Source organism: Muscardinus avellanarius (assembly GCF_963383645.1).
Source record: "Muscardinus avellanarius genome assembly, chromosome: 14".
In the NCBI taxonomy this organism is placed as follows: Eukaryota; Metazoa; Chordata; class Mammalia; order Rodentia; family Gliridae; genus Muscardinus; species Muscardinus avellanarius.
This window is the reverse complement of record NC_137800.1, coordinates 56,294,246-56,321,086: the sequence shown is the minus strand read 5'-3', so window position 1 is coordinate 56,321,086 and position 26,841 is coordinate 56,294,246. Positions and strand designations below refer to the sequence as shown.

The 26,841-nt window shown below is 45.8% G+C and overlaps 1 protein-coding gene across 1 annotated transcript in view; it reads left to right on the top strand.

Moving 5' to 3' along the window:
* Positions 1 to 26,809, top strand: part of RAB11FIP1 (RAB11 family interacting protein 1) — a gene marked incomplete at both ends in the record, with an annotated part of 43,602 nt that extends 16,793 nt beyond the window's left edge. Inside the window, 4 exons of the mRNA XM_080710639.1 lie at positions 5,152 to 5,597; positions 8,554 to 9,334; positions 13,645 to 13,753; positions 26,591 to 26,809. Of these exons, the coding sequence (XP_080566765.1) occupies positions 5,152 to 5,597; positions 8,554 to 9,334; positions 13,645 to 13,753; positions 26,591 to 26,809 (1,555 nt within the window). The remainder of the gene's footprint in view (positions 1 to 5,151; positions 5,598 to 8,553; positions 9,335 to 13,644; positions 13,754 to 26,590) is intronic.
* Positions 26,810 to 26,841: the final 32 nt, after the last annotated feature.

Here is a 26,841-nt window from a genome sequence, read left to right as displayed (position 1 = left end):
CCTCCCGAATGCTGGGATTACAAGCGTGCGCCACCACCCCTGGCTTGGCTTTAGGTGTGCTTGTAAAAATAAGCAAGAAGGCAGGGTGGTGGCACATGCCTCTATTCTCAGTACTCAAAGGCTGAGACAGGAGGATGGCAGGTTTGAAGCTGGCCTTGACAATTTAGGGAGGCCCTATACAGCTTGGCGAGACCTCTGTTTTCAAATAAAAAATAAAATAGGGGTGGTGGTGTGGCTTGGAGGAGAGTGCCCCTGGGCTCAATCCCCAGCATCACAAAAACAAAGCAAAGTAAACAAACATAAACAAAGCAAAAAGTTTGTAATCCCAGCATTCGGGAGGCAGAGACTGGAGGATCACTGTTCCGTGGACAGCCCAGCTACTTAGCGAGGCACTTCACAATTCACTGGGACCCTGTTTCAAAAACTACCGCTGGGCGCGGTGGCGGATGCTTGTAATCCCAGCATTCGGGAGGCTGAGACTGTGTAGTGGTTCACGGACAGCCTCAGCTACTTAGTGAGGCCCTCTACAACTTAGCGAGAACTTGTTTCAAAATAAAGAATAAAAAAAATAGGGCAGGAGGTGTAGCTCTGAGGTCGAATGCCCCTGGGTTCTATCCCCACCCCCATAAAAAAAAGGAAAAGACTAAAAAATAGCACTGGGGGTATGGCTCAGAGGTATAATGTCCCTGAGTTCCATCCTTGGTACAAAAAAAAAAAAAAAAAAAAAAAAAGCAAAAAGACTTGGTGAAGTTTCTGTTCATATCTCCTAGAGGTTTTGGAAGTTTCCAAAACAAATTGCACTTAGTATTTGACTTGAGCATCAGGTAATAATCAACCCTCAGGGAGAATTCTGGATTTGACCACATGTTCAAAATAAACACTTTGTAGCTAACTTTTGGAAAGCAGGCTTGGTGCCAGGATTGGTGAAGTGGCATTCATTTCTTGCATCCCTGGAGAGGGCTGCAGGGAAGCGGTGGAGACCCTGGCTGCCATTCCTCCCTGGGCAGGGAGAAGAAGCGCTGCTCTCTGTGGTGGCTGTGGTCATCTGAGCCTCTGCGTTCAGCTTTCAGCAGCTTCTCCTTTTCAGGTGCCTACAGTTAGTATTTACAAAAACCAAACACCCTCCATCACCAAGGTTACTATTCGCCACATGACTGACAGAGGAGAAAATACAAATAATCCTCTCAATATCTAAATGACAAAATTGCAAATGATTCCAGGCCAGATTCTGAAAGATGTGTTGGAAAGAAAGACAGTAGTTTGGCAGGTTGAAATTGTTCACCAAGAGCTGCATCTTGCAACATTTACCCCCCCCACACACACACACCTGTGGATTGTAGCTGTAAAAACCATAAGAGAAAGCTGGGTGTGGTAGCACACACTTGTAATCCCAGCACTTGGGAGGCTGAGACAGGAGGATCACACAGGTTCAAAGCCTGCCTCAGCTACTTAGTGAGGCTCTCAGTAATTTAGTGAGATCCTGTTTCCAAATAAAGTATGAAATAGGTCTGGGAGTATAGCCCAGAGGTAGAAAAGCCCCAGGGTTCCACCCCAAATACCACACACACACACACACACACACACACACACACACACATCCGTAAAAGATATCTCCCCAGGGTCTTTATTGGTAGTTCACATCATTTCGTCAGATCTTGGCTGTACTTTGTTAATCCAGTTGAAGTTCTTGATGATTTTGTATACTGGGTTTGTGTCATCTGATTATTTTATTTATTTATTTTGCAGTACTGGAGATGGAACCCAGGGGCATTCTACCTCTGAGCTACATCCCCAGCCCTATTTTTTATTCTTTATTTTGAAACAGGGTCTTACCGAGTTACAAAGGCCTCACTAAGTAGCTGAGTCTGTCTGTGAACTGGGATCCTCCTGTCTCAGCCTCCCAAATGCTGGGATTACAAGTAGGTGCCACCACTCCTGGCTCTGATAATTTATGATTAGTGATAAACTATGGTGGGTTTCCTTCCTTCTCTTATTTTCAGACATTTCAATTATGGGCTGGGGCTATAGCTCAATGGTAGAGGACTTGCCTAGCATGTGTGAGGCCTGGGTTTAATCCCAGCACCACCAGAAGGAAAAAAAAAAAAAAAAAATTTACATTTTCCTCAAAAAGGATTTAAGTTGAGCCAGGCGTGGTGGTACATGCTTGTAACCCGGCATTCGGGAGGCTGAGACTGAAGGATCACGGTTTGTGGGCAGCCTCAGCTACTTAGTAAGGCCCTCTGCAACTTAGTGAGACCCTGTTTCATGATAAAAAGTAAAAAATGGGTGTAGCTCGGAGGTCGAATGCCCCTGGGTTCCATCCCCAGACCCGCAAATAAATAAATAAATAAATAAATAAATAAATAAATAAAAGTTTAAGTTGGATCCTTCGTGGATGAGAAAGAATAGAGCTTTGGGGAAATGCAGAACTGATACAAAATGTAATCGCTGTAGGGCCTTGGACCAGTGGCCTAGTTTCTGAGCATTCGTTTCTTCCTTTGTAAAGTGGGTGTAGTATCTACTGCATGCCATTCTTGTGAGACTTACATAAGGGAGTTTCTAAGTTTGCACAATGCCAAGTGTGCTGTAGGTGCTATGCAAGTGTTAGGTTTCTACTTCCCTCTGCCCCTTTCCTTTATGTGCAGAATGAGCCCAGCAGTAGGGCTGTGACTGCCCTGTGAGCAAGCTCCAGCTGAGGGTGAAAGAGGAAGTTGTGCTCATCTGGACAAAACCATCATTTCCTTAAAGTCCGGGGCCTCTACTCTTAAATAGGTCACTGAGAAGAACTGTAGAATGTGGTTCTTTGTTGGCAAGGGTAACCTGTGGACGGGTCCCCGCACCCCAGGTGTTTGGAATTGCTTGTCCCATAATAGCCACACCACTAATTTGATCTGCAGTTTATCAGAGACATTGGATCCCCGATGGAAAATGAACGGCAAGAATATTTCCTTTTTCTGAAGTTTGTATGTCAACAGAATGGGAGTGGTACACTCTCATTTGCCCTAGCTTGAGGTAGTTTGAAAATGACCAAGTGAAATACTTGAGTGATGTTTACAGTGCCCTTTTTTCTTATTATTAAACCAGAGGAGAATGCTGTCTTTCCAATTTCTCATTTTAAAAAATTGTGGGCTGGGTGTAGTGGCACATGCTTGTAATCCCAGTACTTGGGAGGCCGAGACAGGAGCATTCCAGGTCATGGACAGCCTCAGCTACCTCGTGAGTCCCTCCACAACTTAGTGAGACCTTGTTTCAAAATAAAGAATAAAAAATAGGGCTGAAGGGTGTAACTCTGAGGTAGCATGCCCCTGGGTTCCATCCCCAATACCGGGGAAAAAAGTTTGTGGTAGCTGAGCATGGTGGTACATGACTACAATCCCAGAATTTGGGAGGCTGAGACAGGGGGATCACAGATTCACACAGCCAGCCTCAGCAATTTAGTGAGACCTTTTCAAAATAAAAAATAAAAAGGCTGGGGTGTAGCTTGGAGGTAGAGCACCCCTGGGTTCAGTCCCTAGTACCCACACACAATATATATATTGTGGTAAAATATAAATAACAGCTAGGTGTGGTGGTACACACTTATAATCCCAGTACTTGGTAGGCCAAGACAGAAGAGGTTCACAGGTTCACAGCAAGCTTCAGCTACTTAGTTGAGGCTCTGAGCAACTTAGACCCTGTTTCAAATTTTAAAAAAGAATAAAATAGGGATGGGAGTGTAGCTCAGAGGTAGAATGCCCCTGGGTTCCATTCCCAGTACTAGAGAAAAAGAAAAAAAATATATATATATATATATATACACACATAAAAGTTACTTTTTTTCCTTTTTATATTGTTGTGATAGAACCCAGGGTAACACACATGCTAGGCAAGAACTTACCACTGAGCTACACCCTCAGTCCCAAACTCACCATTTTGCCCAATTTGCGTGCACAGTTCTGTGGCATTCGGTCCGTTTATTCACACTGTTGTGAAGCCATTGCCACCATCCAGCACCAGAACTCGCTTGTTTTCCTCAGCTTGAACCTGAGTTCAGTACCCTTCAGACTTCATCTCCTCATTCTTTCTACCCCAGTCCCCGGCAACCATCACCCCACTTTCTGTCTTGAATTCAGCTACTCTCAGTTTATAGAAGTGGGGTCATGCCAGGCGTGGTGGCGCACGCTTGTAATCCCCGCGTTTGGGAGGCTGAGACAGGAGGATCGCACAGGTTGGAAGCCAGCCTCAGCTACTTAGGCTTTCAGCAACTTAGTGAGACCCTGTTTCCAAATAAAATATAAAAAAGGCCTAGGAGTATAGCCCAGAGGTAGAAAGCCTCTGGGTTCCACCCCCAGTACCACCAAAAAATAAAAATAAAAAATAAAATAAAATAAATAAATAAATAAATAAATAAAAATAAAGTATGAAACAGGTCTGGGGGTATAGCCCAGAGGTAGAAAGCCCCTGGGTTCCATGCCCAGTACCACACACACAAAAATAAGTGGAGTGGGTCATGCATATAGTTTATGTCACCTTGTGACAGTGTTACTCTATATTTGTTTGTTTGTTTATTTCCATACTGAGGTTTGAGCCCAGAGGCATTTTACCTCTGAGCTATACTCTCAGCCCTATTTTTATTTTTATTTTTATTTTTATTTTTATTTTTACTTTTGTGGCACTGGGAATGAAACCCAGGGGCATTCTACCTCAGAGCTACGCCCCCAGCCCTATTTTTCATTCTTTATTTTGAAACAGGGTCTTACTGAGTTGCAAAGGGCCTCACTAAGTAGCTGAGGCTGTCAGTGAACCGGGATCCTCCCGTCTTAGCCTCCCAAAGGCTGGGATTATGAGTGTGTGCCACCATGCCTGGCTTGCATCAGGATTTTAAATGATTATAAAGGCTGTTAGTATAACTCAGTGGTAGTATGTTTACCTAGCAGGCTCAAAGACCTAGCTTCAACCCCCAGCATGACAAAAGGAAAAGGGAAAGCTGATTGTACACTTAAGTCCTACTTAGATTCTTTCTTTGCCTAGTGTATAGACACACAAAAAAATTTCCTTACAAATGTGTTGTGTGTCTTGTGGCACAGCACAAGACAGGCCAGTTAAGTGGGATCGTGAACATCTTTGTAGGCTTTTCCCATCCAAAGGCAACCTCCTTCTTTTTTCTTTCAGGTGGTATACCTTGAAATCCAAACCAGGAAAGAAGGATAAAGAGCGAGGAGAAATTGAGGTGGATATCCAATTTATGCGGAACAACATGACTGCTAGCATGTTTGACCTCTCCATGAAAGACAAGTCCCGGAATCCATTTGGAAAACTGAAGGACAAGTTTAAAGGGAAGAATAAGGAGAGTGCGTCAGATACCTCCTCAGCCATCGTCCCCAGCATGACGCCCTCGGTTGACAGCGATGACGAGTCTTTTTCAAAAGACAAAAAGAAGAAGTCAAAGATCAAGACCTTGTTTTCCAAGTCGAATCTGCAGAAGACATCACTTTCTCAGTCGATGTCTGTCCTGCCTGTTTCAAAGCCAGACAAGGTGCTGCTTCGGCCTGGAGACCTCCAGTCCCGGTGGGAGGATGAGGATGAGGACGAGGATGAATCTTCCTCTGCCTCTGATGGTGAGCTGCTGCTGCTGCTTTCTTTTTTTGGGGGGGAGGTGGTACTGGGGATTGAATCCAGGGCATTTTACCTCTAAGCTAAACCCCAGCCCCATTTTTTATTTATTTTTAAACAGTGTCTCACTAAGTTGTGGAGGGCTGAGGCTGGCCTCGAAGCCGCAGTCCTCCTATCTCAGCCTGCCACGTGCTGGGGTTAAGTGCCCACCACACCCGGCTTGGTTGCATGCTTTTCATGTGGCCTCTTCCTTGGCTTGCCCTGCTTTGCTTTGAGAGAGAAGAGGCAGATCTTAGAGAATTAGTTTCTGTAGTGATGACAGTGGTGGCGATGGTGATGGTGATGATGATGATGGATAATCTTAGTTAAGGTGCCTTCTTGCCAGATATGGTGGCTCACGCCTGTAATCCTAGTACTTGGGAAGCTGATGTGGAAGGACTGCAGGTTCACAGCCAGCATGCGGTAACAGTGAGACCCTGCTTCAAAATAAAAAATGAAAAGGGCTGGGGGGATAGCTCAGAGATAAACACCTCTGGCTTCAATTCCTGGACCATCACCTCCCAACACACATACATGCCTTTTCTATTTCTTTTTTTCTTCTTTTTTTTTTTTGTGGTACTGGGTATGGAACCCAGGGGCCTTCTACTTCTAGGCTATACTCCCAACCTATTTTATATTTTACTTGGAAACAATCTCACTATATTTCTGAGAGCCTCACTAAGTAGCTGAGGCTGGTTTCAAATCTCCGTGATCTTCCTGCCTCAGCCTCCCAAGTACTGGGATTACAAGCCTGTGTTACCACACCTGGCTTGCCTTCTCTATTTCTTTTTCTTATTCTTTTTTTTTTTTTCTGATCTGGAGATGCAACCCAGGGCATTCGACCTCTGAGCTACACTCTCTGCCCTATTTTTTTTTTTTTTATTCTTTATTTTGAAACAAGTTCTCACTAGGTTTTGGAGGGCCCCACTAAGTAGCTGAAGCTATCCGCTAACTACAGTCCTAAGGTCTCGGCCTCCCAAATGCTGGGATTACAAGTATGCGCCACCAAACCTGGCTTGCCTTCTTTATTTCTAAACCTGCTGGTTTCTAAGAATATATAAAATGCACCAGGTGGCACATGCATGTAATCTCAGTAGGTTGGGAGGCTGAGGCACAAGGATTGCAAATTCCAAGCCAGCCCAGGGAACTTATTGAGGCCTTGTCTCAGAATAAAAAATAAAATCTCTTGGGAGTATAGTTCAGTGGCAGAGCACCCCTGGGTTCAGTTCTCAGTACTGGGAAGGTAGGGAAAGCAATTTATAAAATGCCTTTTATCCAAAAGCATTTGTATAGGGACTCAGAGCTAACAGAATGAGTCCATCCAAATTCCAATTTTTTAAATTTTTCTATTTTTGGTGGTACTGGGGATTGAGCCCAAGGGCATTCTACCTCTGAGGTGTACCCTCAGCCCTATTTTATCTTATTTTGAAACAGGGTCTCACTGAGTTGCAGAGGGCCTCACTAAGTAGCTGAGGCTGCTACAAACCTGTGATCCTCCTGTCTCTGCCTCCCAAGTACTGGGATTACAAGTGTGTGTTACCATCTCCAGCTATCCAAGTTCTTTTTTTTTTTTTTTTTTTTTTTTTTTTTTTTGGTGGTACTGGGGTTCCTGGAAGCCCTTCTACCTCCGGGCTACACTCCCAGACCTATTTTATATTTTTATTTGGAAACAGGGTCTCTTAAGCCAGCGTGGCTGGCTTTGAACCTGCGCAATCCCCCTGTCTCCGCCTCCCAAGTGCGAGATTACAAGCGTGGATTACCAGCGTGCGTCACCACACCCGGCTATCCAAGTTCTTTTAATGTTAAAACACAGGCTCATTGGTAGAGTGATTGCCTCACATGTGTGAAGCTCTGAGTATAATCCTCAGTACCACATGCATGTCTGTGTGTGCACACACAAAAAAGAAAGCGCATAGCTGGGCGTGGTGGTGCACGCTTGTAATCCCCGCGCTTGGGAGGCGGAGACAGGAGGATCACGTAGGTTCGAAGCCAGCTGCGCTGGCTCAAGAGACCCTGTTTACAAATAAAAAATATTAAAAAAATAGGTCTGGGAATGTAGCCCGGAGGTAGAAGGGCTTCTAGGAACCTCAGTACCACCAAAAAATAAAAATAAAAATAAAAGAAAGAGCATAGAACCTTGTTATAATTCTGATATTTCACTGATTCCTCAAATAGTTATTGAGCTCCTATTATCTGTCAACCTTTATGGGATACATTCTTAATAACAGCAATAGATGCTAGCTCTCTTAATTCTGAAGTAACTGTGTATTTTAAACTTTAATTTCAATGACCAAATCTCTACTAGCAGCCAGATTCTGCTACTCTACCAAGAACATTGCATTTCCCATGGGCTTAACACAGAATTTCCCAGTTTTGGTACTGTTGACTGTTTGGGCCAGGCAATAGATAGATGACTATCCTTCGAGTCAAGGATGTTGAAGCAGTGGCTCAGGGTTCTGCCTGCTAGAGATGCCAGTAGCACCCCTCCTCTCAGTTGTGATAGCCCAAAATGCAACCAGACATTGACGGTGCCCTCCTATTGCAAACACTGATTTTAGTGTGTGTGTGGGGGGCGGGGGGGTCTGGGGATCAAAAAGTGCTTTGTGAATACTAGGTAAGCACTCTACCACTGAGTTATACCCCTAGTACCCCTTCCACTGGACTCCTTCCCTTCCTTCTTTCCCTGGGGATTGAAGCTAGTATGTTCTACCACTGAGCTACACACCCAGACCTTTATTTATTTATTTATTTTGAAACATGGTCGCCCTAAGTTGCTGAAGGTCTTGCTAAGTTGCCAAGACTGGCCTTGAACCTGCGATCCTCCTGTCAGCCTCCCAGAGTACTGGGATTACAGATGTGCACCACTGTACCTGGCTTCATTTGCGTTCTTATCCCCTCTCTATTCTTTGTTTCTCTTCCCAGTCATGTCTCACAAGAGGTCAGCAAGTGCAGACCCCAAGCAACTGAACCAGATCAACTTCACCCTTCCGAAGAAGGAAGGACTCTCCTTTCTTGGGGGTCTTCGATCCAAGAATGACTTGCTTTCCCGCTCTAATGTCTGTATCAATGGGAACCATGTTTATGTAGAGCAGCCAGAAGGCAAGAGTGAGACCAAGGACAGCAGCCCTTCTTCTTCCCCATCACCCCAGGGCTTCCGGAAGAAGCATTTGTTCTCATCCACTGAAAACCTGGCTGTTCGGTCCTGGAAGGATCCTGGGCAAGGAGGCAGCATGTCTTCTGATGGGCCGCTGTCTGAGACCACCAAGGACTCCCAGAAGTCCATGTCCCTGCCATCCTACCGACCACTGGCCAGTGGGGACATTCGGGAAAACATGGCTCCAGCAAACTCAGAGGTTGTGAAAGAAACCAAAGACAGCAAGAAGCAGGAGAGCAGGAAGTCCTCTTTGCTCTCCCTGGTGACGGGAAAGAAGGATGCAGCGAAGGGCAGTGAAGGTGAAAGCCTTCCTGTCATCCCTTGGAAGGAGAAGGATGGTATGTCTGCAGAAACCCAGCCAAGGGAGGAAGACCCTGTGAGAAGACCTGAGAGAGATGCCTGTGCCACTGCCTCTGGACAAGGCAACTCCTCGAACCCCTTCGAAGATGTGCAGATCTCAGAACTGGAAGGCAACCCAGAGCCCAAGTCTGAACCAAAGCCACCTGTTCCCTCTGCACGGGCCCCCCAGACCAAAGCCGTCAGGCCTCGGTGAGTCTTAGCTCTCTTTAAGGAGCCTTTGCACCTCACTGTTGTAGCAGACTGGGCTTGGCCCATGAGACCCATGTGCGCCAAAGGTTTGCTAGTCCAAGTCATTTGTTTTAACCAGTCCTCACCTCCTGCCTGGCCCACCCCTCTCTGAGTGCAGTGATGTTTCCCAGCCCAGAGCCCCACTGCCCAGCAGGTGTGGTTTGTCCTACTCTATAAGCTAATTAGATCCCAATGGAGCCGGGTGTGGTGGCGCACACTTGTAATCCCAGTACTTGGGAGGCTGAGCCAGGAGGATCTCACAGATTCGAAGCCAGCCTCAGCTACTTAGTGAGGCTCTCAGCAACTTAGTGAGACCTTGCTTCCAAATAAAATATAAAATATAGGTCTGGGAGTATAGCCCGGAGGTAGAAAACCCCTGGGTTTGATTCCTGGTACCACAAAAAAAAAAAAAAAAAAAAAAAAAAAAAAAAAAAAATCCCAGTGGAATGCAATGAGTGATTTGTCATGGCTTCTGAGCCTTGTGCACTGGAAATACCAGGTTGGGGTTGGGTGCAGAGCCTGTTTATTAAGTTCTTGGTGCATGTCACCTCTAGGAGGGCCTCTTTCCTCCTTGCACTCTGGCATTGGTTTGCTGGCATGAGAAACTCTTGTCCTACCCTTGAGTGTTCTGTGACAGTGCACTGCATGTTTTTTCTGTGACTGGTTGAAAAAGCCAACCTGAGCCTGGGGGAGGGGCTGCTGCTTTTCTGCATGACTCACATGCACACTCACGATTTTTCTGTGGTCTGGGAGGTTAGAGACTCTTTTGGAGATTCTGCTTACTTTGATGTCTCTCACATACACACCCTGTTTCTTTTCAAAATCTGTGCTTGCTTTTTTTCACATCATTATGGCTTTGAACTCTTCAGATACCTTTTGCTGTGCCCCAGTCAGACCCTAGGACTTTGTGTCAGTCATCAGAAGCAGTCACAGGCTGCTTGCTGCTTTATCTGGGCCTCTCCAGTGCTATTGCAGTAGGCCTTGTGTGGCAGATGTGCTTGCTGCTAAAAGAGTTCTGTTTAGGGACTGAGGGTATATCTCAGAGCACCCGCTTAGCTTGAATAAGGAAGGCCCTGGGCTCTATCCCCAGCACTCCCCAACCCTGCCCAGCAAAGTGTCTCTTTTTAAGTCTTTTAAGGATCCATATTCCTCTGACTTCGTGAGATACGGTTCCAAATGTAAATAGCTCTCCTTCTTTGATCAACTTTAGTTTTACATGTTTGTCTCACCGTGCATCTGCAACTGACCTGCAGATTTTATTTTGTCCTTTTTGCAGACTGGAAATGTCTCCAGAGGCTCAACCCAAAGCCTGGCTTCCTTCTTCCCCTGACTCTCCTCTTTCTCTTTCTACTCCTTCTTTTAGTCCTGGTCAGATACCTGTTTCTTCTGAGTTGGGGGATGGCTCAGAGACTCTGTCCTCTGAAAATCCCTCTGTTTTTTCCTCCTCTTCATCTCCCATTTCTACATCCACCCCGATTGAACGCAGGCCACCCACAGGCCAGAGCCAGGCCAGTTCTAAAGAACCACCTTTGCTCCTTAAAGCAGAATTTAAAAAAGAGAGTTTAACATCAGTTCCAAATACTGTGCCTTCTCCCAGACAGCAGCTCAACCCAGCATGGAAAGAGATGGAAAGTTTTCAAGGGGGGAAGACTGGAGAGACAGGCCCAGGAAAGAATGCCAGCAGCCGTGAGTCAGAAAGGCCTCTCCTGGAGCAGCCTGGAGGGGGGCAGCGAGAAGAAGAGCTTCCGAGGCTTTCCTCTGCCAAGTCAGAGGGCACCCCTTCAGTCCAAGAGGCCCACCAGGTCCTGCTGGCGCTTTCACTCAGCAGAGGCGGACTTGCGGACCCTGTGGGGAATCCTCTCGCGGGGGGAGATGACAGAGGGAGGGGTGATGGGATGACTTCCACAACTGAGGAAGCAGCACCCCCGCTTCAGACGGGAGAGCTGCCGCCCATGTTGGATGCCATGATACAGAAGCACGAGGTGGGGCTGTATGGACACGAGGGCCAGACAAGAGTCAAGAAGCATGTGTCATTTTCTGAGCCGCTGTTCACAGGAGAGGAAGCAGAGAGGCCTGCTGGGTTGGGGGAAGAGGATGAAAATCATCCCCAGGACGAAGCTGCCAAAAGGGCTCCTAGAGGAGAGGTGGCTATTGCCGATGCTCCCGGGCGTCCCCACACAGAATGCTCTGAGCAGGGACCTGTAGCCACGGCCAGGCTGTGGACCTCGGGTATGTCAGCTCCCATGGGAGACGAGTGTCCCACAGGTAGAGTGAGTCCTGAGGAAGACACCCTGCTCTTCAGAGCCGAAGGAGGCGATACCCCTGTGGCTCAGTATCAGAGCAAAGCCAGTGATTATGAAGGCCTGCTGTCGGACTCGCTGGGCGGCCTTCAGTCGGCCTCAGATTCAAAGTCCCCCATCATGGCTGACCTGAACTTGACCCTTCCATCCATTCCTGAAGTGGCATCAGACGATGAAAGAGTAGATCAGGTGGAAGATGACAGGAGGACAGCAGAGTCTGCCACTCCGGGGGTGCGAGCCTCATCCCAGGCTGCGTCAGCTTCCTGTCCCCAGAAGGCCAAGGGACCAAGAGGCGGGGCAGATGGGCCAGAGCCCAAGCACAGCCTGCGAGACTTTGGGTTGGAATCCCCTGTGGCCACTCCTTTAGAGCAGACAGCAGCTCTAGGAATTCCTAATCTGCATCTTGGCAAGAGCTCCAGTGTGGATAAGCCACTGCCAGGCCCTGGCCATGGTGAGGAAGAAAGCCCAGAGGGAGATGGTAGGCCAGCTCAGCCCCCTGGCCTGTCCCTCGACTCTCCTGTGCCCAGTCCCTCCGCTTCCGAGACCTTTCTTTCTGTACACCTTTCTCCCAGCTCTCCACATTCTGGCACTCTACACCTCAGTACTACAGAACCCCAAATAAAAGCAGCAGCAGAGGGCTCTGCTGCTAAAGTGGACAGTTTTGGCAAGAGGAAGCCGCTTCTTCAGGCCTGGGTCTCGCCCTCAGAGACACATCCAGTCTCAGCTCAGCCAAGCGCTGGAACTGGGGCAGCCAAACACAGGTGAGAGATGGGAGATTGTCTTTGTGAATGGGAGAGATCCCCCCTTTTGCTTTTACCCACAGAGGCTATGGCTGTCCAAGCAGGCTGATGTCCCTTTGTTACAACCTGCCTGTTTTGCTGTCCTGTCTGACAAGGGCTATCCCTTTTGGTGAGATACCTTAAGACTTTGCTGTGTTTGTAGCAGGAAACAGTAGTAGCCTTCAAAGATGGTTTAGAAGTTGTTTCAAGCAGGTAGCTTTGGAATTCTCTATTTGCAGAAATGTAGCGTGAACTACATTTCTGCAGAATCTAGTGGTGCAGAAAACTTCCTTTAAGCACCGCCCAGTGAGCAGCTGGCATGTTTGTTCTGAACACTTTCTTTAGCTCAGAAGTACAAAAGGCTCTGCACAATCCCTCAGTGGCGCTCCAGGCAAGAGTTACCTCCAAGAATAACCCCTTCCTCCTCCCCCACTCCGTTCCTTCCTGGATTGAACTCAGGGCTTCATGCATGCTAGACACGTGCTTTGACACTGAGTTACACCCACAACAGAAGATGATGTCTTCAATCTCTCCTGACATTTTGTGTGTGTTGGGGGGTGACTGGGGGTTGAACCCAGGCACATTCTACCTCTGAGCTATACCCCCAGCTCTATTTTATTTTTCAGTTTGAAGCAAGGTCTCGCTAAGTTGCTGAGGGCTTCTCTACATTACTGAGGCTGGCCTCATCTGCAATCCTCCTATCTCTGCCTCCCAAGTACTGGGATTGCGGGTGTGTTCACCACCATGCATGACTTCTTATGGCATTCTCTGCCTCCTACCCAACATTCTTATTAAGAATAAGGGTTTGCCCCAGCACTTGAGAGGCTGAGACAAGAAGATCGTGGTTCGCGAACAGCCTCAGCTACTACTTAGGCCCTCTGCAATTCGGTGAGACCCTGTTTCAAAAATAGAGTTGGGAGTGTAGTTTGGAGGTAGAATGCCCCTGGGTTCCATCCCCAGTACCACAAAAAATAATAGTAATAATAATAAGGGTTTGGTGAGAACCTAGGGTACCTAGTCACAGATTGTGCCTTGCTGGCTTTTTATATGGCTGCCTGGTCCTGACTGCTTTCATTTCTGTAGGAACTGACGCACTGGAGTGTTTGCCTGGTAGAAATGTGAACCTAATGAATCATCTTTTCCACTTTGTGGTTATAGGCAGGCTTAAGGAACCTTTTCTTCTCTTTTTTAGACTTCAACCTGTGAAGCCCATGAACACAGTAGCTACCAAGATTGCTAACTCCAGCTTGGGCACTGCCACCATCATCAGTGAGAACTTGATCAACGAAGCCATGATGAAGGTATGTGTTCTAAGAAGTTGGTGAATGAGGGCTTCACCAAGCATTCCTGTCTAGAACTACCATCAGAGCTGGGTATGATGGCACCAACAGGTAACCCAGCTGTTGAGGAGGCTGAGAGGCCAGCTTGAGCAGCGTGGTGGTGCACACATGTAATCCCAGCATTTGGGAGGTTGAGACAGGAGGATCACGATTCACGGACAGCCTCAGGTACTATTTAGTAGGCCCTATGCAACTCATCGAAACCCTGTTTCAAAATAAAAAATAAAAAATAGGGCTGGGAGTATAGCTCAGGTAGAATGCCCTTGGGTTCCATCCCTGGTATCACACACACACAAAAAAGACAGAAAAGCCAGGTACAATGGTGCATTTTAGTGACTTTGAGGCTGAGGCAGAACAGTTACAATTTTAAGGCTAGTGGGCAACTTAGCAAGACCTTGTTGCAGGGGGTGAGAGGAGAGATGTAACTCAGTGGTATAACGTGTCTGTGTTCAGTCCCCATTACACCTTTGGGGGGAGACACCAAAGCACTTGCCCAGAATGTAAGAGGTTGATCCCAGCACCACTAGTCACTGTTGTATACATCTCCTTGGGAAGCGAAGAGTTACATATACCATACATCTGAGCTACCTCCCTAGCTTGATTTTATTTATTTATCTTTTATTTTTATTTATTTATTTATTTATTTTTTTGTGGTACTGGGGGTGGAACCCAGAGGCTTTTCTACCTCCGGGCTATACTCCCAGACCTATTTTTTATACTTTATTTGGAAACAGGGTCTCACTAAGTTGCTGAGAGCCTCACTAAGTAGCTGAGGCTGGCTTCGAACCTATGCAATCCTCCTGTCTCAGCCTCCCAAGTGCTGGAATTACAAGCGTGCACCACTACGCCCTGCTCTATTTTTTTATTTTTTAATTTAATTTTGTGGGGAGGGCTTACTGGGGATTGAACCCAGGGGCATTCTCTATCTTTGAGATATACCACCAGCCCTATTATTTTATTTTATTTTATTTTATTTTATTTTATTTTATTTTATTTTATTTTATTTTATTTTTGCGGTACTGGGGATGGAACCTAGGGGCCTTCTACCTCTAGGCTACATTCCCAGACCTATTTTATATTTTATTTGGAAACAGGGTCTCACTATGTTGCTGAGAGCCTCACTAAGTAGCTGAGGCTGGTTTTGAACCTGTGCAATCCTCCTGTCTCAACCTCCCAAGTATTGGGATTACAAGCGTAAGCCACCACGCTTGGCCCTATTTTATTTTTATTTGGAAACAGGGTTACTAAGTTGCCAGGGACCTCACTAAGTGATGAGGATGGCCATGAACCTGCAATCTTCCTGTCTTAGCCTCCCAATTACTGGAATGCATGCACCACCATGCCAGGCTTATTTTTTTAAATTAATTAATTAGTTTGTACTGAGGATTGAACCCAGGAGCATTTTACCTCCAAGCTACACCCCAACCTTATTTTATTTTATTTTATTTTTTTGAAACAGGGTCTTGTTAGGTTGATGAGAGTCTCACTACTTGCTGAAGCTGTCTTTGAACCTGTGATCTTCCAGTCTTAGTACTGGAATTACAGGTGTCCACCACTGTGCCTGGCTTAATTTCTTATATTCAACAGGTTTTCACTAAGGTACCCAGGCTGGCCTCCAATTTGCAATTCTCCTGTTTCAGCCTCCCAGGTTGCTAGGATTATAGGTGTGTACCACTGTACCCACTTTGAAACCTTCCTTCCTTCCCTTCTTTTTCTTTCTTCTCTCCCCCCCCCCCTCTCTCTCTCTCTCTCTCTCTCTCTCTCTCTCTCTCTCTCTCTCTCTCTCTCTCTCCTCTCTCTCTCCTCTCTCTCCCTCCCTCTCTCTCTCTCTCTCTCTCTCTCTCTCTCTCTCTCTCTCTCTCTCTCTCTCTCTCTCCCTCTCTCTCTTTGTAGTGCTGGAATAGAGATGGAACTCAGAGCCTCAGTCACACCAGGCAAGTGCTTTACCACTGAGCCACATCCCCCATGCTGTGTGGTGGTTTCTCCCTCTGGCCACATTGCAACCTCTGTTCTAGGAGTTGGGATAGAGTCACTGAAGGCTGGCGGTCTGAGTCTTCAGTAAAAGAGACTGAATGATCACAACTAATTATTTATGAAAGCATGTTAACACAGCCTAGTTCTTTGCCCCCTTTCTTGTAGAACATGCTAACAGGGTGGGTGGTGGACATTGTTCCCAAACTGCCAGCCATCCCCTGTGTGCCTCCTACATTTTAGCCCCAGCCTGGAAACTTGTGCTTTAGGCTGGCAAGCCTGCTCAGCTGCTCCTGTGTGGGTGTTACAGAAGCAGCAGCAGTGTTCTCCAAGAGTTAACTAGAAATTGGGAAAATTCAAGCATGGGGGGTGATATGGAAAATAGTCATTCAGCAGCCTCACATCCCCTCTTCCTTTTGTTGGGGAATGCTTTGTGGCTTTTTCTGGTTTTATGTATATATTTATTTTGGTGTTAGGGATTTAACCCTGGAAGCAACAAACACCTCCTTTTGGGGAAGTTGCGAAGACCCTGGGCGCTCATTTTATTTACTCTTCAAAGCTTTTTTAAACAGGAGTTTATCTCCTAGAACTGATGAAGAGAGTGACTTGCCTCAAAACAAAGGCAGCCCTGGCTAAGATCATAGTATAATTCTGAGTAAACATGGAAAGTTCCTCAAAGACTCTGCTGTTGGCTTGCTTTATAATAGATGCTTTATTCTAGGCATAAAGCAGTGTTTATTAAAAAAAAAAACTACTCTTAGGAATGTTGCAAAGTAAGAGAGAAGTTAGGGAAAGCAACTGCATAGCTAAGTTAGGAAAACCTAGCTGAATCATTACTACTATGGTTTTCATGGCTGTTTGGGGGCCTCCATTCTTTAGAGACTATTTATTTTTGTCTACCTATTTTTTATTTACTTATTTTTTATGTGGTACTGGGGATGTAACCCAGGGACTAAACTCCCAGACCTATTTTATACTTTATTTTGAAACAGGGGCTCACTAAGTTGCTGAGAGCCTCACTAAGTAGCCTAGGCTGGCTTCAAACCTGTGTGATCCTCCTGTCTCAGCCTCCCAAGCGTGGGGATTACAAGCATACCACCATGCCCGGCAATGTATGTCATTATTGAAACCATTAAAAAAAGAAAAACCCATTGTAAAAATCTTGGTAGGAAAGCTGGGAATGGTGGTGCACACTTGTAATCTTAGCATTTGGGAGGCTGAGACAGGAGAATCCGGGTTTCAGACAGCCTCAGCTACTTAGTGAGGCTCTCTGTAACTCAGTGAGACCCTGTTTCAAAATAAAGAATGAAAAATAGGGCTGGTGGTGTAGCTCAGAGGTAGAATGCTCCTGGGTTCCATCTCCAGTAGCAAAAAAAAAAAAAAAAAAAAAAAAAAAAAAAAAAAAATTCCTCGTAGGAAATACATGACAATTCTCACCATTTTCTCTTGCATTAATAGGTCTGTGCCTCTTTTTGTGATCATTGCTTACTTTTTGTAAGGTAGGATTATTTTAGTGTGTGTATGTGTGTGTGTGTGTGTGAGAGAGAGAGAGAGAGAGAGGAGAGAGGAGAGAGGAGAGAGGAGAGAGATTGATTGATTTAGGAATTGAACCTAGGAGCATTCTATCACTGAACTGTGCCCACAGCTCTTTATTTTTCAACAGGGTCTTGCTAGATCACTGTACACTGACCATAAATATTTGATCCTTCTGTCTTAGCTTCTCAAGTACTGAGATTCCAGCCGGGCATGGTAGCACACACTTGTAATTCCAAACTTGGAAGACTGAGACAGGAGGACTGCAGGTTCACATCCAACTTCATCAGCTTAGCAAAGCCCTCTCCAATTTAGTGAGAAACTTTCAAAATAGAAAATAGAGCTGGGGGAGTAGTTCAGAACTAGAATGCCTCTGGGTTTGGTCCCCATACCACAAAAGAAAAAATAAAATAAGTACTGGGATTATAGACATACACCACTGTGCCCAGCATGTTTTATAACTTTTAAATGATAATACTATGATCTGGCCAGGCATGGTGGCTCATGTTTATAATCCCAGTATTCGGGAGGCTTAGATAGGATGATCACGATTCACGGACAGCCTCAGCTACTTAGTGAGGCCCTTTGCAATTCAGCGAGACCCTGTTTAAAAAAAAGAATAGCCAGGCGTGGTGGTACATACTTGTAATCCCGAGCTTGGGAGGCGGAGACAGGAGGATCACGCAGGTTTAAAGCCAGCCTCACTGGCTTAAGAGACCCTGTTTCCAAATAAAATATAAAATAGGTCTGGAAGTGTAGCCCGGAGGTAGAAAGGTTTCCAGGAACCCCAGTACCACCAAAAAAAAAAAAAAAAAGAGTAAACCAGGCATGGTGGTGCACGCTTGTAATCCCAGCATTTGGGAGGCTCAGAAAGGAGGGTCCTGGTTCATGGACAGCCTCAGCTACTACTTAGGCCCTTTGCAACTCAGTGAGACCCTGTTTCAAAATAAAGAATTTAAAAAAATCCCCAGAAGCCAGGCGTGGTGGCGCATGTTTGTAATCCCCGCACTTGGAAGGCTGAGACAGGAGGATCACACAGGTTCAAAGCTAGCCTCAACTACTTAGTGAGGCTCTTAGCAACTCAGTAACACCCTGTTTCAAAATAAAATATCCACCCCTGTACCACCAAAAAAAAAAAAAAAAAAAAAAAAAAAAAAAAATCCCCAGTACTGAAAAGAAAAAGAATAAATAATAGGATTGGTGGTATAACTCAGAGGTAGAATGCCCCTGAGTTCCATCCCCAATAACACACACACTATAAACTTCACAGTCTTGTATGTCGTTTTAGCCATTTGATTTATTTTATGGTACTAGGGATTGAACCCAGGGGCATTCTACCTCTGAGCTACACCCCTAGCCCTTTTAATTTTTTGTTATTGAAACATTGTCTTGGTAGGTTGCTGAGAGTTTCGCTTTGTTGCTGAAGCTGTCTTCAAACCTTCAATCCTCTTGTCTCAGCCTCCAAAGTACTGAGATTACAGACATGTATCACTACACCCAGCCTAGGCATTTATCTTAAGGAAATATTTTTTTTTCTTATTTTATTTGGAAACAGGGTCTCACTAAGTTGCTGAGAGCCTAAGTAGCTGAGGCTGGCTCGAACCTGAGCGATCCTTCTGTCTCAGCCTTCCAAGCACGGGGATTACAAGCATGTGCCACCACGCCCGGCTGGAAATATTTATAGATATGGCCAATGATTGGCTCATGCATTTTAATAAAAATAGTATATGTAATTATGAGAATTAAAAATTATAAGTATCTAGCAATAGGTGGCTAAAATACAATGGTATTTTAAGTATCTGTTAAAGCAATTTAAAATTTAATGGTAGGAAAATGCTCACAAAATAGTAATAATAAAAAGCTATAAAATGATATTCTGTATGATCCTAAGAGTTTAAAATCACAATAGGCAGGTGGTTCACACCTGTAACCCTGATACTTGGAAGTCATGTTTGAGGTCAGCCTCAAACATAGTGAGGCCCAATCACACATGGTAGCACACACCTGTGATCCCAGTACTTGAGAGGCTGAGATAGGAGGATTGCAGGTTTTCGGCCAGCCTTAGCTTCTTATTGAGGCCCTCTGCAACTTAATGAGACCCTGTTTCAAAATAAAGAATTAAAAAAAACAAAGTGAGATCCAACTTAGTGAGGCCCCCAGCAACTTCGTAAGACCCTATTTCAAAGTAAAAAATACAGTCAAGCATGGTGGCATGTTCCTGTAATGCCAGTACGTTGGAGGCTAAGACAGGAGGATCACAGGTTTAAAACCAGCCTCAGCAACTTAGTGAGACCCAGTTTAAAAAAAAAAACAAAAAACAGGCTCAGTATGTAGCTCAAAGGTAGCATGGATCTGGCTCAGATACAGTGTAGACCTGGTGGTGCCAAGTGCCACTGAATCCCCTCATAGACCATATTATACAACGAACATTATTTGTGTCTGTGCTGAGGGTTCAGTCCAGGGCCTGTTGCATGCTAAGCACATACCCTGTCAATGAGCTATACGTTCCTAATAAACTTTTTTTTTGTGTGTGTGTGTGCCTGAAATTGAACCCAGGAGCATTCTACCTCTGAGTTATCTCCCTGCCTTTTTGACTTTTTTTTTTTTTTTTTTTTTTTGGTGGTACTGGGGTCCCTGGAAGCCCTTCTACCTCCGCGCTACACTCCCAGACCTATTTTATATTTTGAAACAGGGTCTCTTAAGCCAGCACGACTGGCTTTGAACCTACACGATCTTCCTGTCTCCGCCTCCCAAGCGCGGGGATTACAAGCGTGCGCCACCACGCCCAGCAGACATTTTGTTTTGAATTAGGGTCTCACTAGGTTTCTGAGAGCCTCACTAAGCTGCTGAGGCTGGTCTTAAACTTTCAATTCTCCTGTCTTAGCCTCCCAAGCACTGGGATTGCAAGCATGCACCATCACTCCTGGCTATAAACTTATTTTTGAATAAATAAAATACATCTTTTTACGTGCCGGGCATGGTAGTGCATGCTTGTAATCCCCGCGCTTGGGAGGCGTGCAGGTTCGAAGCCAGCCTCCCTGGTTTAAGAGACCCTGCTTCCAAATAAAAATATAAAAATAGGACTGGGAGTGTAGCCCAGAGGTAGAAGGGTTTCCAGGAACCCCAGTACCACCCATATATATATATATATATGGTACATATATATATATATCTTTTTGTTGGTACTGGAGCTTGAACTCAGGAGCAGTCTACCTCTGAACTATATGTCCAGCTCTGTTTTATTTTTTATTTTGAAACAAGGTCTTACTAAATTGCTGAGATTTCACTAAGTTGCTGAGGCTGGCCTTGAACCTTCAATCCTGTCTCAGCCTCCCAAGTACTGGGATTACAGACATGTGCTACTGCTCTTGATGGTAGAGATATAATCTAAACTATAATCTAAAGATATAATCTAAGATATAATCTAAATTCTTCTAGAGCCAGGTGTGGTGGCACATGCTTGTAATCCCAGTACTTGGGAGGCTGAGACAGGAGAATCGCAGGTTTGCAGCCAGTCTCACCTACTTAAGTGAGGCTCTCCACAACTTAGTGAGACCCTGTTTCAAAATAAAGAATTAAAAAATAGGCTGGGGATGTAGCTCAGAGGTAGAATGCCCCTGGGTTCAACCCTTAGTGTCACATAAATAAATAAATAAATAAATAAATAAATAAATAAACAAACAAATAAAATCTCTTCTGGGCTAACCATGGGGAAGCAGACCTATAATCTCGAGGCAGATCGTTACAAGTTGGAGATCAGTGTGGACAATTTAGAGAAACTGTCCCAAAATAAACAAAAGGGGATGGGACTCGGGGGTGGTGGCTAACGCTTGTAATCCCAGTGTTTGGGAGGCTGAGACAGGAGGATCACAGGTTTAAGGCCAGCCTCAGCTACTTAGTGAGGCACTCTGCAACCTAATGAGACCTTGTTTCAAAATAAAGAATAAAATCAGCCGGGCGTGGTGGCGCATGCTTGTAATCCCCGCGCTTGGGAGGCAGAGACAGGAGGATCGCGCAGGTTCGAAGCCAGCCGCGCACGCTGGCTTAGGAGACCCTGTTTCCAAATAAAAATGTAAAAATAGGTCTGGGAGTGTAGCCCGGAGGTAGAAGGGCTTCCAGGAACCCCAGTACCACCCAAAAAAAAATAAAATAAAATAAAATAAAGAATAAAACAATCAGGCTGGGCGTATAGCTCAGAGGTAGAGATGGGTTCCATCTCCAGTACCACAAAAATAAATAAATAAACAAATAAATAAATAAGGCAGAGTGTGTGTCACTTCATGGTAGAGTGCCTCTGGGTTCAGTCTCCAGTACCACAAAACCCAACAACAGCAACCACCAAGAACCCTGTGAGGACATAATTATTGGCCCTTATTTAGAGACAGCTTTTGTTTTCTTGGCATGAAGTGTACAGACCTGTGGCCTTTTTGAGTGTGTATGGTAAAATACACATACCAAAATTTCCCATCTTTTCATTTATCATATAAGGTTCAGTAGTGTTAGGTGCATTCACATTGCTGTGCAGCCAGTCTCCAGAATCCTTCCGTACAGTCACTTTTTATTTGAATATAGTTCTTTAAGTCACAAATGGAGTGATGGACTGAGGGTGCAGCTCAGTGATAGAGTGCTTGCTTAGATGTGAAAGCCCCTGAGTTCCATCCACAACCCTGAGAAACAAAAATAACAGAGTAACTGAGGTCCAGAGAAGGAATCTGAAAGAATGCTTTCAGCAAGTAGAATAAAAGAAAAAAGCCAGGGCAGTGGCACTTCCTTGTAACCCCAGTATGCAAGAGGCTGAGACGGGAGGATCACAGGTTCGTGGCCAGCCTTAGCAACTTAGGCCCTGTTTAAAAAAAAAAAAAAAAATGAAGCCTGCCGTGAGGCAAGGCCAGTTCTGGGGCCTCCGAGGCCGGGATTGGAGCCTGCCAAGGGGTTAGGCTGGTGTGGGGGCCAGCGGCCAACATAGGAGCCTTCCGTGAGGCAAGGCTGCTACTGAGGCCTCCGAGGCCGGGATCGGAGCCTGCCTTGAGGCTAGGCTGGTGCTGGGGACAGCGAGGCCGGGATCAGAGCCAGCTGAGGGGTTAGGCCGGTGTCGGGGCCAGCGAGACCAGAATCAGGGCCTCCCATTAGGCAAGGCCACTGCTTGAGCCAGCGAGGTCTGGATCAGTCCACCGGGTAGCCAGGCCACTACTGGGGCTGTCAAGAGTTGGATTGGTACTTGCAATGTGGCATGCACAGAGAAATATCGCAGAAAATAAAAATCAGATGCTTCCCCTAATCAGCAAAAACTAGGAGGAAAGGGGCAACAGGAAGAGGTCGAGCTATAGAAAGGGCCCTATAGTGAAGCAATTAAGGTGACCAATCAGAGGGTATGGAATAGGGAAGGATGGAGCCTCTTTATAATGCAGGAGGTACATAAACAAATGTATCAAAGTTAATCACCAAACAAGCATGGGATTGAGGGAGGGGGAGGGAATGGGATGGGGGCTGGATGAGGGCTAATTGGATGTGTGCTTGTATGTCCTCTCAAGTCTTGTATTCCAATGTGATATATGATTACAATGCACCAAAAAAATTTTTTTTTAAATGAAAAGAAAAAATAGGGCTGGGGGGATATAGCTCAAAGGTAGAACACCCCAGGGTTCCATCCCCAGCACCTCACACAAAGCCCGCTCTGTATGGAATACTGGTATGCCCCTCCACCACGGGGCAGCACCCAGCTTTGCTCCTGGCCAGGATGGAAGGCTGCACCATCCTCTGCATTCTGGCTTTCATACAGACAATTTGCTTTACGGGCTGACACAGGGCTTCTGTCTTGCCATTGACTCTGCCCTTAGCTTAGCTGCTTCTTGGAAACTGTAGCCTTCCTGGAGGTGGTGAAGCCCTTTTAAAAACCCTTGGGGAACTGAGACTGCTGTTGACTCCGAGTTCTGTAGGCAAAATGATATTGTGGCAACTTCAGGATCTTGTTTCTTTTTTTTCTTTTCTTTCTTTCTTTTTTTTTTTTTTTTTGTGGTACTGGGATGGAACCCAGGGGCATTCTACCTCCAAGCTACACCCCCAGTTCTATTTTTTTTTTTATTCTTAATTTGAAACAGGGCCTCACTGAGTTGCAGAGGGCCTCACGAAGTAGCTGAGGCTATCTGTGAACTGTGATCCTCTTGTCTCAGCCTCCTGAATGCTGGGATTATAAGCCTGGGCCACCACATCCTGTTTAGGATCTTGTTTCTTTAGACTTGAAATCTCCTAAACCACAGATTACCAGCAAAGTCACTTTTTTTTTTTTTTTTTTTTTGCGGGTCTGGGGATGGAACCCAGGAGCATTTGACCTCCGAGCTACACCCTCTGCCCTATTTTTTATTCTTTATTTTTGAAACAGGGTCTCACTAAATTGCGAAGGGCCTCACTAAGTAGCTGAGGCTGTCTGTGAACCACGATCCTCCGGTCTCAGCCTCCCAAATGCTGGGATTACAAGTGTGTGCCACCACACCCAGCTGCAAAGTCACTTTTTACTCCTTCGTGGAGACTTGGTATGACAGTTTCTTATCATTTAATGTTTGCTTGTGTTTCCTCATGGTTCAGGCCTCTTTGGCTTGCAGTTGGATTCTTGTGGTCCCAGATTAGAAATGCCAATTAGAGCTGGGTGTGGTGGTGCACACTTGTAATCTCAGTACTTGAGAGGCAGAGACAGGACTATTACAGGTTTACAGCCAGCCTCAGCTACTTAGTGAGGCCCTCTGCAAACTTTGTGAGACCCTGTTTCAACCTGGTGTGGTGGCGCATGCTTATAATCCCAGCATTTGGGAGGCTGAGACAGGAGGGTTGCGGTTTGAAGATAGCCTCAAATGCTACTTAGTGAAGCCCTTTGCAACTTAGTGAGACCCTGTTCCCAAATAAAGAATAAAAAATAGGGCTGGGGGTGTTGCTTGGAGGTAGAATGCCCCTGGGTTCCATTCCCGGTACCTCAAAACAAAAATTTAAGGATAAAAGAGCCGGGCGTGGTGGCACACACTTGTAAACCCAGCATTTGGGAAGCTGAGATAAGAGGCTTGTGGTTCGAAGACAGCCTCAGCTGCTACTTAGGCCTTATGCAACTTAGTGAAACCCTGTTTCAAAATAAGGAATAAAAATAGGGCTGGGAGTGTAGCTTGGAGGTAGAATCTCCCTGGGTTCCATCTCCATTACTGCACACACACACACACACACAAAAAGTAAAAAATAGGGCTGAGGGTGTAGCTCAGAGATAGAAAGTCCCTGGGTTCTCTGTCCTCAGTACTGCAAAAAAGAAAAAAGATAGATGCCAGTAAAGAACAGAGGCCATTTTAAGGCCCCTGTTCTCAATGGGAGTGGGAACACTCAGCTCTGGGGCAGTTGCTGTGTACCTGGAGGGTGAACCCTGCACGGCAGAGGTGACTGTGGCCTGCTGGCACTTGGCTTGGACTGCGTGTTTTGTGAGCATGGAATGACCTTGGGTGGGGTCTCTGAGCAGCCACCGCTCAGCCTCATCACCAAATCCTTCTGAGTGTAGTCTAGGTAGCCACCTGGGACGAGCCACGCCCCTTCTTTTGGCAGGAGGCCACTCTGCCGAATCTTCTCCTTCTTCTCCCCTGATTCTTTCTTCACGGGCCAGCTGGAGCTCATCTCCAGCTCTGCACTGACAGTTGGTTATGTGAACTCCCCGTGTGTACACTGAGGACTGCACACTCACTCGGGGGACTGAGTCCTCCAAAGATTACTTACTCTTTTTCTTGTTTGTTTTTTGAGGCAGGTCTCATTATGTTGCTGATCTTAACCTCTTAGAGGTTAATCCTCAGCCTCCCAAGTAGCTGGGACGATAGGTGTGCACCACCACACCAACTGACTGCATTTCTTTTTCCTCTTCTCTTTTTGCTTGTAATGTTAAAAATGGAACCCAGGACCTCCAGCATGCTAGGCAAGAATTCTACCAAACTCTGGGATTTTGAAACACAAATCCCAGAGTCAAGTCAGAGGTCTGTATGTGGCCTGTCGATCCAGTATGACTTTTGCTTTTGTTTTCTTTTGCAGTGCTAGGCATCAAATCCAGGGCCTTACACATGCTAAGCAAATGTTCCAACACTGAGCTACAGCCCCAGCTCCTCCTGTATTTTATGTTTTTTAAGGGTCAGGAAACAAACAAAAACAAAACAAAACAACATTCACAGAGCAATATGTGGCCCACAAGGTCTAAAATAAATACTGTCTGGCCCTTTATAGAAATTTCATCAGTCAACAACCTATTTTTCGCCCTGAAGATTTCCAAGAGAGTAAGATCACCAATAACTTGTTTCTCTTTTTTATTCCACTTTTAAACCCAGGGAGAGTCTACCTCAGAGCTATACTCCCAGCCCTTTTTTTGGTTTGTTTGTTTGTTTGTTTATTTATTTTGCGGTACTGGAGATGGAACCCAGGGGCATTCTACTTCCAAGCTACACCCCCAGCCCTATTTTTTTCTATATTTTTAATACAGGATCTCACTGAGTTGCAAAGGGCCTTACTATGTAGCTGAGGCTGGCTGCGAACTGCAACCCTCCTGTCTCGGCCTCCCAAATGCTGGAATTAAAAGCGTGCGCCACCACGCCTGGCCTTGGTTTTTTATTTTGAAACAGGGTCTTTAAGCTTGGTGTGGTGGTACATGCTTGTAATCCCAGTACTTGGGAGACAGATTGGAGGATCGCAGGTTTACGGTCAGCCTCAGCAACTTAGTGAGACCCTGTTTTCAATATAAAAAATAAAATAGGGCTGGGGGTCTACTCAGAGGTAGAATGCCTCAGAGTTTAATCTTCAGTGCCACCAAAGAGAAAAACAGGGTCTTGTTGAGTTGCTGATGCCAGTCTCTAACCTGAAATCCTCCTGTCTCAGCCTCCCAAGTATTGAGAAATACTTGAGCTGTACCTGGCTAGCTGTCTTGTTTGTTTGTTTATTGTTTTTGTAGGTCTGGGGATTGAGTCCAGGTACATTTTACCTCTGAGCTACACCCCCAGGCCTTTTCGTTTTGAAGCAGGGTCTTACTAAATTACTGTGCTCTGGCCTCAAACCTGTGATCTTCCTGTCCGCCTCCTAAGTACTGAATAAAGCATGAGTTCAGCAGTGGGTCCCTTTGGCAACTGACCTGGAGCCTCTGTCCAGTGTGAAGGTCTTAACCTGCACACACCCAGATTCCCCAGCAGTGAAGGCAGAGGATCATGTGGAGGTGAAGAGCCTGGCATTCCTTTTAGATACTTGATTTCTATGTTGATTTTATAACTCCTCTCTCCCTTTGTCTCTTCCCCAAAGAAGTACAGCCCCTCAGATCCTGCCTTTGCGTATGCACAGCTGACCCATGACGAGCTGATCCAGCTGGTCCTCAGACAGAAGGAAACCATAAGCAAGAAGGAGTTCCAGGTCCGTGAGCTGGAAGACTACATTGACAATCTGCTTGTCAGAGTCATGGAAGAAACCCCCAACATCCTCCGCATCCCGGCTCAGGTCGGCAAGAAGGCAGGGAAGATGTGAACCAGCAGAATAAAACACTGAGACGCTTTTGT